Source organism: Bos taurus, chromosome 10 (assembly GCF_002263795.3).
Source record: "Bos taurus isolate L1 Dominette 01449 registration number 42190680 breed Hereford chromosome 10, ARS-UCD2.0, whole genome shotgun sequence".
NCBI lineage: Eukaryota > Metazoa > Chordata > Mammalia > Artiodactyla > Bovidae > Bos > Bos taurus.
The window spans coordinates 91,766,957-91,782,229 of record NC_037337.1 but is presented as its reverse complement, the minus strand read 5'-3'; the positions used below and the strand labels follow the sequence as shown (position 1 = coordinate 91,782,229).

Genomic DNA, 15,273 nt, shown 5'->3' with positions numbered 1-15,273 from the left:
CCTCAGCATTCTATATGGAACTTGGCACACAGTAAATGCTCAGTTAATGTAAGATGAATGAGTATATGAATTTTTTTATTTCAAGTCCACTTCTATCCAAGCCATTTGGGATTCAAATGTTAATAGATTCTTGTTTAGATCATCATTTAGCTCTTCAGTTTCCCATGGACATAGAGTTTGTACATTCAGTTGGACAGTGCTGTCATTTTAAAAACCTAGGTTTCTATAAAATAAAATATCAAAATTAGCCACAAAGAAGTAGGTCAAATAGAAAATAATAACTCATTTTTTATGATTTATATTCATGGATTCATTGAATAAATATTTATCAGTTTCTGACAAATGGTTTGGCTTCCATTATATCATGATTATTTTATTCCAACAGCTAAGCATTTTCCCTTTCCTGTCCTAACCCCATTTTTCCAAGTGATTTTATATATTTTCATAAACCCTCTGCTATTCTAATCTGGCAGTCACCCTTCAATTTGGATCATATCTCAGGTTGGTTCTGATACTTCAGAATATGATATATATGTAGTTGTACAAAATTTTTATTTTTCATATTAAGCAATGGAAAAATTTCCTCAGGTCTGTTTGATGTATGAAAACATGGAAGAGGAGGAGGGTGGGGACCGAGCACCAAAAACCAACATGGTACCCCATCCGTTAAGACATCAAGAGCCTGGAAATAAGCAGCGGCAGGCTATGAGCACAGAGGGCTTTGTTCTACTGGCATTTCATTTTGCCTTTATAACTTGCAGAAAGCTCCTTAGAAAGGTTCCTCCTTAGAAAGGCTCCTAGAAAGGTTCCTTTGAAGACATTAAGGGGAAAACATCAACATTTTTAGAATTTTATTTAATATTATGACAGGCAGTAGAAGAAACTGTATTTGGCTTTTCACTCCGTAGCATTTCATGACTAACACTGGTCATTTCCTAAGATGTAGTACTCACAGGCTGCTGTAGGCTTCTATATAAATACACTGACACAGAAAATTAAGTAAGAATCAGGAAAAATATCATTGAGAACATTATTTGGATAAGGAAATACTTTATTAGCCTATATTATATAATCTGACTGAAAAAATAGCTTAAAAAGTAAACCTCTTTATTAATTTATTGATTATTTATACATATCCATATATTTTGCTATTCTTTTTAACAAGTTTTATGATTTTCCTCCCATACGTACCTCCCCCATGTTTTTAAGGATACTTTAAAAAGTTTAATCATAGGTACCTATTGTTACTCATTTTAGGTGATTTAATAAACATTTCTAGAAATAATATTTATTCTAATTTACTTTTCTGATGAACTTTGAATTTTCTGTATGTTTTTCATGATGGATTTTGGAATTGAATTATGATCACCCTGGATACTTCTCCATTTTTTTGTGGTACACACAATCTCAGCTTAGTTATAGAAGTTATCCTGTCCTAAAAATTTTCTTGACACTGCAAAATTAAAACGGAGATTTGTCAAGATCAACAAAGAGAAAAATGGAGCCTGCAGTAAGTTGATAATACAGGGAACAAAAGACATCTTAAAAATATGAATGTCCTCAGAGATATGAGGAGGTAGTGCATCCAGTAAAAATAAGAGCAAGATGCTATGAAAAGGAGCACGAGCTAGGAGGCCTCGGAAATGTTCAATATGATAAACGAGAAAGGTGGGAAACGACAAAGTTGAGAAACCTCAAAGAAAGCAGAAGATAAGGAAAAAGGGCAATAGAAGAGAGAAAATATTCAGAAAAACCAGTATAGGAAGCACAGACCGCGACTAGTGAGAGGCCTGGAGAGAGAGGACAAGAAAGCAGGACAAAGGCCAGAAGTGGGCACATGACACGGCCCGCCCAGTAAATGGCTATTGCACAGCTGTCGCCCTGAGGTTTTTTCTTCCCCTTCCTCCCGTACGGTGGATGCCCTGTTTCTTTGGTCACCCCCGGCCTTCCTCTGCTGGTTTCAGTTCTTTTGCGGGAGCACATCCAAGAAAGGGAGGTAAATTTTTCATTTTCGTATTTCTGAGAATGGGTTTCTTCCATTCACACTTAACTGAGACTTTGGCTGGCTATAAAATTCTGGGTTAAAAAAGACTTTCCTTCTGAAGTCATCACACAGTTATCTTCCAAAATCTAGTGTTGCTATTGAAAAACCTTCTGTCCTTTCCATTTGACTCCCATTCCTCTGACATGATCGTTTTCACCATTGCTATCCCCCTGCACCTTGGCCTGGCAACTTTTAGGATTGTCTCTTTAACCTCTTTGAGTTTTGTGATGGTATGTCTCCCATGAGTCTTGTTTTACTGAGTTTTCTACGTATTTCCTCTGGGGTTTTTTAATCTGGATATTCGTATTCTTCAATTCTGTCATAGGGAAGGAAGAAACAAAAGATTCTACCAGGAAAAGCTTTAGGAAATAAAAAAAAACTGGATAGATTATTGGATTCATTTGAGCACTTAGAAAAACTAGTAGGTACATGACAGGTCTAACTGAGCTATTAGAAACAATTGAGGGTGGTTATGGAGAAAGAGTAAATAAAAATACATAAAAACACAGGTCAATTACTAGCTCCAGGAAAAAAATGAAAAGAAACAGTGTCAGAGTAGCCCTATTAGGTTTGTATGAGCCATATTTACAGTCAATATAAATACTCACTATTGACATAACTGGGAGTCCAGACGTAACTATATAGGGAGGATGGGGTGAAGGGGAGTGGATGGGTGTGGATACGTCTAAAAACGATAACTCAGAAAATAGCAATATGAGCTGCTTTTTCTCTCAAAAATTGAAGTAAATACAGAAAATAAAGCTAAAAGAGTTGATTGTGGTTGACTCCCGGGAGCAGGTGTGTGGGTTGGGAGGGAAAGGGCAAGAGGCCGCAGTCTTTTCCACGTAGTCCTTTGGTGCTGTTTGATATGTGTATGTATGGACACTCTGGCTAAAAAGGAATCTTATAAAAATAAAATGCTACTAAGAAAACTCCAGCTTTTATGTCTGACTAGCATGTGCTGGATTTTGCTTTCACCTTCTGAATGCACCATGAAAGCTGTTGGGGAGGGGGCGGTTAGAGCAGCTGAGACCTGCGTGGAGACAAGGGGGGAAACTGAGGTGCTGAGGTTGACGCGAGTTTCTGAGCCCACGGAACAGGCTCCTTCTGACTCAGATTGGGATTTGCCCTGGATGAGGCTCTTTTGTCTGTGCTGAAGACGCTAAGGCACTGATGCTGCTGATTTCGGTGCCCCGTCAAAACTGTGACCTAACGAAAGCGCAGAATCACTGACCATGGAAAAAACAAAGGAAATGGGAAAATACTGCATAATTTGTGGTCTCTGAAATGACCCAGCCTTAATGGAAGTTTGTTTTCAGTAGTAATTTATGTCAGCTTTGTGTAGTTCAGGTCAATTCAAGAAAAGGTAGATGCTTCCCTGCCAGGAAGACGGGGAGAAATGTATAAATTGTAAGTTTATACGACCATTGGAAATAGGAACACAGAAATCCATTATTTAGAGCCATGATTACTACCAAATTTATCCTGGCTGGCTGGAAGCTATGGCCGTGATTCAGGACACTCTTTTAGCAGGCTTGGATTCCATTACCTGTAGCCTGTAGACAGTGGGGGCTTAGTGAGGGAGACTCATGATGCCAGCTTTGGAAACTGTCACTTTTACTTTTTTATAAGTAGTGACCGACCACTGGTCTCCATGGATAGCTCCTTGTAGGCTAAAGGACACAGTTTCCGGACTGGGCTTTCACTCCCAGGGCCCAGACCAGACTGGATTTGAGTGAAGTCTGGAGCAAACTGATGACTTCTCGACATCTCGAGTGCTTTGAAATTCAAATGCTAAATGTTGGTGGAGTTGGTATCTATCAACTCAATTTTAAACATAAATGCAGATTGCAATTTTTCTATAATTCTAGCATTGTTGTAAATAATGTTTATTTAAATATATATATATATATATATATATAAATAAATAATCCCAGAAAGAAAGGACTGTGGTTTTTTCATGGGGTTACTTTAGGAGTTGAAAGTGAATCTTACATATTAATTTAACTTGAAATTCTTAGAAAAGCAAATCAATGAAAGTTAATAAAAAAACTTTTTTTTTTTTTCACTTCCTTACTTCAGATACTGCTGCTCTAAAAAGAAAAGTTAGTGTAGTTAATATGTGTTAAAGGTGAAATGACAGGACATTCCTGGACCAGGACCTCCCAGTGACTGGGAGGTTATAACTGAGCTGAAACCTGAATGGCAAGAAGAACCAGCTGAGTTAAAATTGGGTAGGACGCATCTTCCTAGTCCAGGGGCAGAACTGGAAAGACCCCAGGGGGAGAAAAAGAGGAAGGAGAATGAGTGAGGGAGAGAGTGATTGGGGGAGAGCGTGGCAGGACATGAGGTCCCGTGGCAGCCTTTTCAGCCACCAGCAGATGTTCGGATTTTATTCTGATTTCACTGGGAGGCCATGGAGGGTGTGATAGGAAGGGATAACGCAGCAGAGTGGCATAGTCTGATGAACATTTTAGACAGGTAATTCCGGTGTGTGGAAAACGGGGAAAGATGAAAATAGGAGAGAAAATGGTGGCTTGGGCTGGAGTGATGGTATTAATAATAGAGATGGTGTCAGGCAGAAGGACTCAGGTGAAATGGAAGGCAGACTCCTCGGAACTTACCCTTAAATGGGACGGGTCCAGCAGGCAGGCCATGGAAGGAAGGAACCAAGGTTTCAGAAACTGGGTGCATGAGTATATCATTTTCTAAGATGACGAAGAGCAAGGGATAGGCAGGCAGCCGAGATGAAGAAACCAAGTGGGAGGGCTGACTGATATATTTGGATATAGGCATCTGGAGCTCAGAAGAGAGGTAAGAGGTGGTAGGAAAACATTAACCTAGATTCCACATCTAGGCTCAGTTTCCTTTTGTGTAGAACAGAGGTTTCTATAAAAAGGAAGCCCTTCAGATTTCTTCTTCTAAAAGTCTCTGTGCTTTAATGTCACTATATACTAATCAACACCCGCCTTCTACCCTCACTCTTCAAATCCAAAACAAACAAATGACATGGATATGTGGGTTTTTTTAATATAGTAAATTATTTTATTCCTCAATTGAAGATTTGGTAGTCCATGTAAAGCTTGCAGAAAACTAGTAATCAAATGCAACGATTGCTTATAGCTTTGTCAAGCCAGGGGTTATATTCATCCAGGTGTATTTTTCTCTTTTCTCTCACCCTGCCAGCATTTACCCAAAGAACAGTCGCTCCAGACTCACCTTCAATCAAGGAAGATGCCCCAAGTTTACTGATGGATGAAAGAAGTCCACAACCCAGAAAGGAGGAATACGAAAGCAAAAACAGCAAAATGTAATTAGTTACTCTACCTGAGTGTTTTACAAATAGTAGTATATGTATCCTTGCCACAGTTTGGCCCAGATAATCTAGCAGACGTGTCTGAAGCTTCTGCTCTTCAGCATTGCCAAACAGCGACTGAGAGACAGTGCAGCTGGTCTTTGTGGATGATATAAATTAAACCAATCCAAACAATATCAGCTTGTGAATGACATACAGCCAACTTACTGGCAACTTACACCAGCAGAGAAAGAAGAATATTTTTCACCTTGCATTTTCCATTTTCAGGGGTAGTCAGTCACATTTTTCTGACCAAAATTTGGATTTATAATTGAGGTCTTTCAAAAATGACTGGCTGAAAAAAGAGGAATATGTGTTCTCCTTGAGGCAGAAGTTGCGGGCACTTTGAATTCAGGGCGCATTTGTATAGAAGTGATTTTATTTTGATGCTTTCTCCCTCATAAATTATCATGTGTTATAACATGTCATGGAGATATGCATACATAACATTAGACAGTCCACTTTATAAATGCTCAGGATTGTTAACATCCATCATCTCAGCAGTCTGTTACTACATGCAGTATCTTAAAATTATTTCCAATTATCCATTTTTGTAACAATGAAGAATTTACAAATGAAATCTGAATTGTTAGAGTTACAAAGAATTTGTAGCGTAATTTATTTATTTGTCTTTTTGTGGCCAAATATCCCACTGTGATCACTCCGGTCATATCCTGGACCTTCTTTGGTTTACCCTGACCGGAATCATTAGCACCAAACTCCTGTGTCCATGAGATTTACTTGCCAAGAGTTCTAGTATAATCTGTTACTATCTGTCTAAATTCTTAGAGTATCTTAAGAGTCTTTCTCAACATCAAAGTGTTTTTAAGAACCTATTCTCTTTACATGTTGATTTACCAATGAAGAAAATTTTTTATTAAATGCTAAAGAAGAGTACACAGCCAGGAACTAAATCCCACTGGGTCGTGATGGAAAGATTCTGAACAGAGACAAGGACAATAAAGCAGCGTCTTCATAACGTGCATTACATTTCGTGTTCGTGAAAATCCACTTGCTGTTTAGAGCTCTCACATTTCATAAAGATGTTTCTTGTTCTACTCAAGATATGTTCTCCTAATTTACCGTATTTAAATGTGCAGAAGAAATGGCATTCTCCATGAACTCAAATGCAACAGTTACTACAGAAGACAGAATGTTTTATTTCACAATTTACCAATACAGCGTATACAACCTCTGATAATGCAGTCATGCATTTTATCATTTGTTCATCCAAAAACCTTTTACTGAGTTGTTGCTATAGGCTAATCACAGGGTTAAGAAGGAAAACGAGACCCAAAAACAGGTGTGCATGTCCCAAACTTTATTTGGCATTAGGAGTTACATGGAAAAGGAGTGATGTGCTCATGCTGGCTGGAGAAGTTCTGGAGTAGATACCACTAAGCAGGCTTGGTTTGGTTGTGTCTAACCTTAACCTTGAGACTTGGAGCTGCTAATGTGCCAACGAGCACCAGAGGTTTCAGTGCAAGTGGAATTATTACCCTTTAGTAATATCTGGGATATTGAGAAATTATGTCAGTATTTTCATTGATGTTTTAACTAATACCATTTTTATCTACATGGATCTAAATGACTGGGAAGAAAACAAGGGAGAAATTAACAGGTTTTACTTAAATCCTACAGGTAGATGTTCAGATAGCTTTTCATTTACTGCATTACTAGGAACTTCATGTGGTCCATTCTATTTAATAGAAACTGATCTAAAACATTATTAGCTTTTCGTGGGGGAATAAAAACATTATTAGCTTTTTTAAAAAATCTGTGGTCATTAGAAAAAGTTACATCAGGCCAGTTAAGCCTGAAAAGTGGAGGTAGCTCAGGTTTTGTACTTGGCACATCCTTGAAAGCATGTTAGGTGATGATTTTATAACAGAAAAGGATCTTATAAAAGGCCTTTTTTTTTTAATCTGGAAAAAAAATAAAGCATTGTATATTACTGAAGTCCCTATACTATGGTTGGATGAATGAAGGTGTCTGACTTTAAGTATGGAACACACAAGAACTTCAAAGGCAAAGTCAACTTTTTGTGAGCAACAATTTTGTCGAAATACCTTGGCCCTCTGTTTATATGGAGTTAAATCCAAGGACCTGTCTCCTCTGAGGATTTTTCCTATCTCTTGCAGTCACCATAAGCTTGAGTTGGAAATTTAAAAGGAATGCTAAGGAAACACTAATAGTTTGTTTTGTACATTTCAGAAGCCAGAACGGTTTTCCCTTTACGCACCCCTTTGGCAGGATAACGTGTGATATCAGCCCCATTGAGCTGAGGCTGGTCGGCCATGTTGCTCATAGCACTAGGACATTGGACAGGATAAACCTTATTCTGGAAATGATCGTGGTCCCAGACTTAATTTGAAGATTGACCTTTTCAGTTTAATAATTTTGATTCTTCTGGCCATCTTTCTCCCTAAACACACTAAACTTCCACTGAAGTTACTGAAGGCCGCAGATGGGAGAAACACAGCTGGGAGAAATCTGGCTTGATGTTTTTCCCATTGGCTAAGGTTATTATTATTTCCTTGACTAATGTCTGATTTGAAGGCTGGAAACCAGTTGGTTATATAACATCTTATGCATCCGGCTTACCAGAATCACGAAGTTGCCTTCTTGTTACAGTTTACATATTTTTACTAATAGATATATTTACTATTTTTACTATAGCTGAACAAAACCGCGCACATAAGGCGTTTGAATTTAAAGGTTATGTGGATAAAAAGCACCTCCCTGCTTGGCTAAGAATGCAGTTAAGTCTCTTTTTCTTCATTTTCCTCCTTTCAACTGTGGCAAATGCATAAGGCTCAGGTCAGAGGTATGTAAAGGCTTCTTATAATCACAGTGATTATTACACTAATAATATATAGATTAGTTCCCTAATCTATATCGGATCTTATCGTTAAAAAAACAAATAATTGTTTTGTGTAGGACTTAAATCTTCCATATAATTAGGTGTTGTATTTACTTTGCAACCCCTTTTTAGGAAGGGGTAAATATCTCAAATTGTTTTACTGAGAATTTGTACTATAAGCCCAACTACATATTATATGGTGAAGGCCAAGATGTGAATGATCACTGAGGAAGCGATTCCTTTTCCAAGATTCTTACACCCCTCCCCAAACAAACTGTCCCAGTGTTTTCTCTCAACTTAAAACAGAAAATTTGTGATTTTCGTGGCCTTCAAATGCGGAAGCTATCCTCACGAAAGCATCTGGTTTTCTTGGATCAAAAGTAAACCATGAACCTTCAGCTGGAAAGTAAGTTTGGGAAAGTTTGTATATAAAGGCATTTCATGCTCTGAAGTATGATACGAAAATAGTCACATCTTTCAACTTTTAAGTTCCCAAAAGTTTAGCAGTAAAAACATATCAGCTTATTCCCTATTTCAGGAAAAAAATTTAAACCATGAAAGATTCCATTTAGTTTCATTTCCGTACAAAACACAACACATCTCATTTAAGGCTAGGAGAAGTGCTTACATCTAGAAGCAGAACTTTGGATTCTAAGCCCCCAAATAAATTTCAAGGAAGTCTCCCTTGCTTTTGATCAGTAACAAAGTAAACGATTTTGCTGTGCTCTGGTAAAACCAGCTGAACCTTCAAGTTCTAAGCTCATCTGTCCCCATCTTAGCCTCTGTGGCTCTATCCACCCCATGCCTACGTCCCACCCAAATCCAAGCCCAAACCAAGTCACTTGGAGTTTTACCAAGTCAGCCTCTACTACTCACCTCTGGAGTCTGATAGGTCTCCATAGCCTACAATGAAGGGGCTGGCTGGCTGGTGTTTATAACACCTTCATGTCTTTAAGGACTGGCCAGTTAAAAGATTTGAGTGTCACATGTCTTGGACTACTCTCCTGGTTGAAAACCCAGGAATACTTCTGTAGCTGGTATCTTTTCCTCCATAATACAGCTTAACTCTGACATAGTGCAAAGCCATGAGACAAACATCGGCTTGAACTTGCTGCCTTGCTCTCTGCAGGAATATGTGGTATTTCTAAACATAGCAGATGTTAGTGCTCTTTCAGGACAGTAAAAACAACAAACATATAATCTGATGGCCTCCACTTTTCAGGGGTTTTCCAGGTGGCGTTAGTGGTAAAGAACCTGCCTGCCAATGCAGGAGACATAAGAGAAATGGGTTCGAGCCCTGGGTTGGGAAGATCCCCTGGAGAATCCTGTGGACAGTGGAGCCTGGCAGGCTACAGTCCATAAGGTCGCAAAAATACACAACTGAAGCAACTTAGCATGCACACACCACCTTTCAGAATGTAAAACCTTGTGCTTTTGAGCATATAGGGGGGGCATGAAAAAAGGGCTGCAGTAGTCAAATTAGAGTCATACATTTATAACCTGTAATTGTAACAGTAACTTGCTGTTCTACGGCATTGGCTGCATGCTTGCCATTCCCTGGAATGAATGCTGTTTTCCTCAAGCTGGCAGATGGTGGACATTTATGCCCAGACTGTCTTCTATCATCTCTCCATAGATCCTCACGAGTTGACACCCTCTCATTTTTCATCCTTTGGTAAAGCATTTTGACTGGCATTATTTAAATAAAAAGCAAAAATTACCATTTATCCTTAAATATAGGAGCTCTGTGTCATCTGTATACTCGACTGAAAATAAAAGATCAGAATACTGGCTTGAAGCAGTATTTTTTTAAACAAAATTAGTGGATTTTAAACCACCACCAGTTCAGATGTCATAATTTAAGAGAAAATATCTTATTCTGAGGGAAAGGAGGATAACATCATATGTTCGTTTGTAACTAGTTGAACAATCTCCTTTAGATTCTGACTTCATGTTTTTGTAAAATCATGCTTTTTCTGAAATTGTTACCAAGCCTCCAGAGTTGGTCCCCCAGCGAGGGTCCTTCTGCCCAGTGTTGATCAAGCCAATAGAACGAGAAGCAAAGAGGAGCCTTATTCTTTGATCAGAGAATGAGGAGGTATGAGCTCTGGAGGACACAGTCTCCTGGACTGGCCATGGCTGGGGCTGCTTTATAAGGGTCCCAGCAGCAGGGAGGGGCAGGGTGCAGGGGTCTGGTGAGGGGGGCACAGCTGGGCCACTGAGACCCCAGATCAGTGTTGACACCTTGTGCGGTGTCTCTGCGCAAGGCCCACTACCATCATCTTAAATCAGTGTTGTGAGTTACCTTCAGCATAGCCCATCAGAGCTCTGTCCAGAATGGCCATTTGGCCCTGGGAACTCTGGTCTGAAAGGCCAGATTGGAGGCGTCTGCATGCTATAAGCAAGTGGAACTAGACTAAGGACCAAGGCGGGGAAAGTTACATTTTATTTTATTACCCATTTTCTATTTTTATTTCCTGTGAATTTTTTATGGGCTTTGCCTGTGACAGTGGGACACATCTTATTTTTATGATATGTTTTCCATCAAATTACAGTCTCCTTTTTTTTCCCCCTTGCAAATATTTCAATTTATTTCTGAATCATTTGAAGCCACCAAGGGTTCAGATGGCTTTTAAAAGCCCCAGCTTGGCCAACAGCGTGCAAACTTGTACTTTAAGATAGTGCATCTCTCTTTGTTCTTGACATAATATATTTCAAATGAAATTTTTTTTTCCCTTCAAGTTTTTCTCATTTCTTCCCCTGGGATCCATAGTCATTTCCTCAAGCATCTTTGGAAGCCAACTGTGTCCTTGATTTGGGCCAGCTTGTAGACTGGAGTCATGCTTACGTGCCTGGGCAGGCATTTTAAGATACCAAGACAATGCCACCATAAAGAGTGAGATTAACACATGAAACACAAGTTGTTTTTTTTAATGATCTGGCTGATCTGTTAACTAGGTGTGAAAGACTTCTTGGTAAGACAAGATTGTTTCTTTTCATCCTTGTGTGATGATACACAGCTGTTTTTTAAGCAGTTTGGCCATCTGATGAGAGGAGCTGACTCATTGGGAAAGACCCTGATGCTGGGAAAGATTGAGGGCAAGAGAAGAGGGTGACAGAGGATGAGATGGTTGGATGGCTTCATTGACTCAATGGACATGAGTTTGAGCAAACTCCAAGAGCTAGTGAAGGTCAGGGAAGCCTGGTGTGCTGCAGTCTAGCATAGGGTCACAAAGGGTCAAACACGACTTAGCAACTGAACAAAAATATGTATTTTATATATCAGGACTTATTTCTATCCCTTTTTTATTTTTTAACCTTAAAGCCAACAGAGCAATTCCCAAATTATGTGTCATGTTGGACTTAGGATTTAAAATCTAAATGTCTTAATATATCCCCTTACAAGACATTTTTTTTTCCTTTTCAGCTCCCAAAGCCAGCTATTATCAGATCATACTGCATAACTCTTACTCAGTGTTATCCCTAGGGTAGTGGTAACGCTAGTTTAGATTTTGTTTGTCCATTATTGCTGAGCACTTAGCTGAATAAGGGAATGGAGAGTGGCAGGAGTTCTGTAAAATGATATGAACACAGAGGAAGCTGTGTCGCCTTCAACAACAATATCTTAAAGTGTTTACTTGAAAGAAGAAACTGCGGTAGCCCTCCGTCCTTTATCTGATGCAAGGTCCTGGAAAGCAGCGTTGCCAGAAGTCCTGTAGAACCTGTGCACCATAAAGGCCCATTTCTGATGAAAATGACACTGTTCCTTAATGTTCTTGACGGACTGCTTGCTGGCCGTGTGGACTGGGATGCAGAGTGGCCTTATTGCAGATAGATTTTTTTCAGTCTGAGTGCCCTGTGTTTGTCTGTCATTTGGGATTTTCATCTTATTTATTCCATAGGTGTGATTTTTGACGGCCATTTTGAGAACTTCCCATCATGCCGAACCTCGAGCCGTCGGTTACCGGAAGTAAAGCAGCCATGGCGGCAAAGCCATCTAACATGGTGGCTTTGGGGAGGTCAGGCAGTTAAAAGAAGTTCGGAGAAGCCTAGAGACTTTGGCCTGTTTTTATTTATTTATTTATTTTCACTCCAAGCTGAATAAAATAGATGCATCAGTTCTAACGAGGAACTTCCTGCCCAGAGTCACTGGCAGAGCAGTCTCCTCCCAACAGCTGCAAACTTGAGAGACCTCACGCTACTGGCCAAGGTTCATTCTGTGCTTTGACTTAAGACCACAGCCAGTAAAGCCAGTGTGTACCGTGGAAAGAGTTTCCCACTTTTTCCATTGAAGCAGCCTTTGGTGAGGTTAGTTTGACTGTTCCAAATTAACAGTGGTGGGTCATTGCTCATTTTTTAAATTTTAACTGTGCGTAAACCTACTGATTAGATTCCACTGAGGACAAGTCATAGTTTTCTGAGGAAAATACATATCTTTTTATTCAGTATTCCTTACAGCACTGGTTTTCAAAGTGTGGTCCCCAAACCAGTGGCAGCAACAGGAAGCACCTAGGATCTTGTAAAAACTACAAATTTCTCATCTCCAGACCTAAGGATTCAGAAACTGGGGAAAGTGCCAGCAGTCTGGGTTCTAATAAGTCTTCTAGGTGATTCTGATGAATGTTGAAGAGTCATATGAACTTAAAAGTTCATTTGATTACAACCTTCTCTGAGCTTTAGTCTATCCCAAAACCAAAAAAAAAAAAAATATTTTCCAGTTCCTAATATATATTCTCCCAGGTATCCAAACTATGACTCCAGGCCCAGGTCACCCAGGTTAAGGAGATAAAGCAGCTTCCAAAGGTGCTTGATTTACTATTAGAGGTCACTTCTCCTTGCTTCACCTAGCAAGCTTCTATTAACAAGAGCTTGTCAACCATTGAGAATCATCATCAGGGCATCTAATTAAATCAGGACCTACAGGTATAGCTCTTCTCTCTGGTGAAATGCAGACTAATATTTGATTATCAAAAGGATGTGAACTTCTTTGGGGCAGAATTTTTATCCTGTTTCCTCCCAGGAACTTGAGAGATTTGAGGCATTGGTTCTATATTGTCATTTTACATGTGATTTCAATTTTTCCTGTCTATACCAATGGCTCACAGTCATCCATTGTGGGTCAGAGTAACATTTCCAGACTCTGACATTGTCACTTTAAGAAAGATTTTGATTTAATGACTGTTGAATGTTTAAGTCTCATCCAACTTTTCCTCATTGTCTGTAACTGAGACCAGATATTTATTACATTGGTCCATCTCTTTATCCTCTGATAATTAATGGATAAATAGAATTTGTCTTGGCTTTTTATCTTACTTTTTTTTTTTTTTTACCCTCCATTATGTATCACTGATCATTTGACTGGTTTCAAATCAGGTTGCTTCCCCATCCCTGTATACTTAGAAATGGACTAAATAAAAATCTATATAGAATTCTCCAATTCTCTTAACTAAAGCTTTTAAAGCACTTCTTTCAGTTTCTGAACACTTGAATTACATATTACACTATGCCATCCATCAAAGAAAGTATGGTTTTTGGAAGAGTCTTGTTTTTTGAGCAACCACACTGTGACAGGATCCATCCAGAGACTTTGCTGAGGAACTTACACCGCCAGCTAGCCAACTGCAGCCCTAAAATTACTGAAATTTACAGGTCTTGCATAAATAACAAAACCAAATAAGTTGCAGATAGCATAACCCCTCAACTGTGTTTGAAATGTCTTCAGTAATTTTAGGGTTTGAAATTCATAGCAGGTAGATACATAGATAACTTTTTTTATAAAAGACTTTTGAATATACAAATGCATCGTATTACACCTGCTGCTATACGCTTTGGAAAATCTTCCCATTGTTGATCAGGGACTGTGCCAACCACATAGTTATGTTCATATGTTACTCAGGACTAGTGACCTTCTATCCAAGAAAGCATTATTTCCATTAATTTAACTGTCTATCACATTTCCATATCATTCATTAGTGTGAATCTAGTGTGTCTTGTTTAATTGGCTTACAAAGGTTTTCTGTACATATTACCAACCTTAACCTTATAATTTTAAAGAGTTTAAATATAATTTCTTCACTTAATGTGCTGATAAATTTGATTAGCTGGATATGTATGCTTAAATGTGCTCATACTTCTTAACTCCTGCCTGCCAATTATAATAGTTATGCACCATTTGAAATTGATATAGCAGACTTGCACGTGCTAAACCTGTCATGCCTATCAACATTTTGCTGGTTATTGTTCTCAGAAAAGAGAAGGAAAGTGAACTTTCGAAAGGTAAGTACAAAGTTGTGCATATTTAGATAGTATCAGATAATATAGGAAGACAGCCAAAACCCTTCCATTGTCCTTGATCTCTTCTGACTATAAACACTAAAGGTGAAGAACCAGTTTGGCACAGCCATACAACCCAAAATAATCCTTCTTGTTTTAATATTTTGCTTTTGGGCAACATTTACTTTCCAGAAATAAGAATATTTTGTACGTGTGAAAATGTATTATTCACTGGGCGTTACATGAAAATTTCATTCAGATTCTGAGAACTGTTACTGAAGATGGGCTGAGCTTCTCATGGACAGATCTCATGTGAGAACAATCAGTTCTGGAGCCACCGAGATCCAGATGCCATCCTCTGCAGTAACCTTGACATCACTACTTTTGAGTTGTGACCATGTGTTATGCATTTCTTATCCTGACGCCCAGGATTGAGGTCAGATGTTGTCTACCCTTAATTTTGTCCTTTGGGACTCTTTATATTTCTCAGTGGGACGTACGGGCTCAGATACTGGTACTGCAGAGCAGCTAAAGGAAAACTTTCTCATGCAACGTTCATGCAAGTAGATGTTCAGGCTAAATCTTCATTACCCTTAAATATTTAGTGTTGATTGCTCTTTTCAGACAGTGATTAGAAGTGAACTGGGAACAAAGTAGGCATCTACAGAAGAAAGAAGAAAACGTTAAAGTCTTCTGGGGTCTGTAACTTGGCTATTATCTGTAAAGCAATGTTCGATC

The 15,273-nt window shown here is 38.9% G+C and overlaps 1 protein-coding gene and 1 long non-coding RNA gene across 13 annotated transcripts in view; one reads left to right on the top strand and one right to left on the bottom strand.

The window, feature by feature from the left end:
* CEP128 (centrosomal protein 128) overlaps nt 1–6,600 on the top strand; it is a 480,417-nt gene extending 473,817 nt beyond the window's left edge. For all 11 annotated transcript variants that reach the window (XM_059890961.1, XM_059890959.1, XM_059890957.1 and 8 more), the window contains one exon: nt 5,231–6,600. In XM_059890961.1, the coding sequence (XP_059746944.1) occupies nt 5,231–5,358 (128 nt within the window). In that variant the 3' untranslated portion in view covers nt 5,359–6,600. The remainder of the gene's footprint in view (nt 1–5,230) is intronic.
* Nucleotides 6,601–6,705: 105 nt separating this feature from the next.
* LOC104973263 (uncharacterized) overlaps nt 6,706–15,273 on the bottom strand; it is a 29,253-nt gene continuing 20,685 nt past the window's right edge. For both annotated transcript variants that reach the window (XR_809538.4, XR_809539.4), the window contains exon 3: nt 6,706–15,196. This is a non-coding gene — a long non-coding RNA (uncharacterized lncRNA). The remainder of the gene's footprint in view (nt 15,197–15,273) is intronic.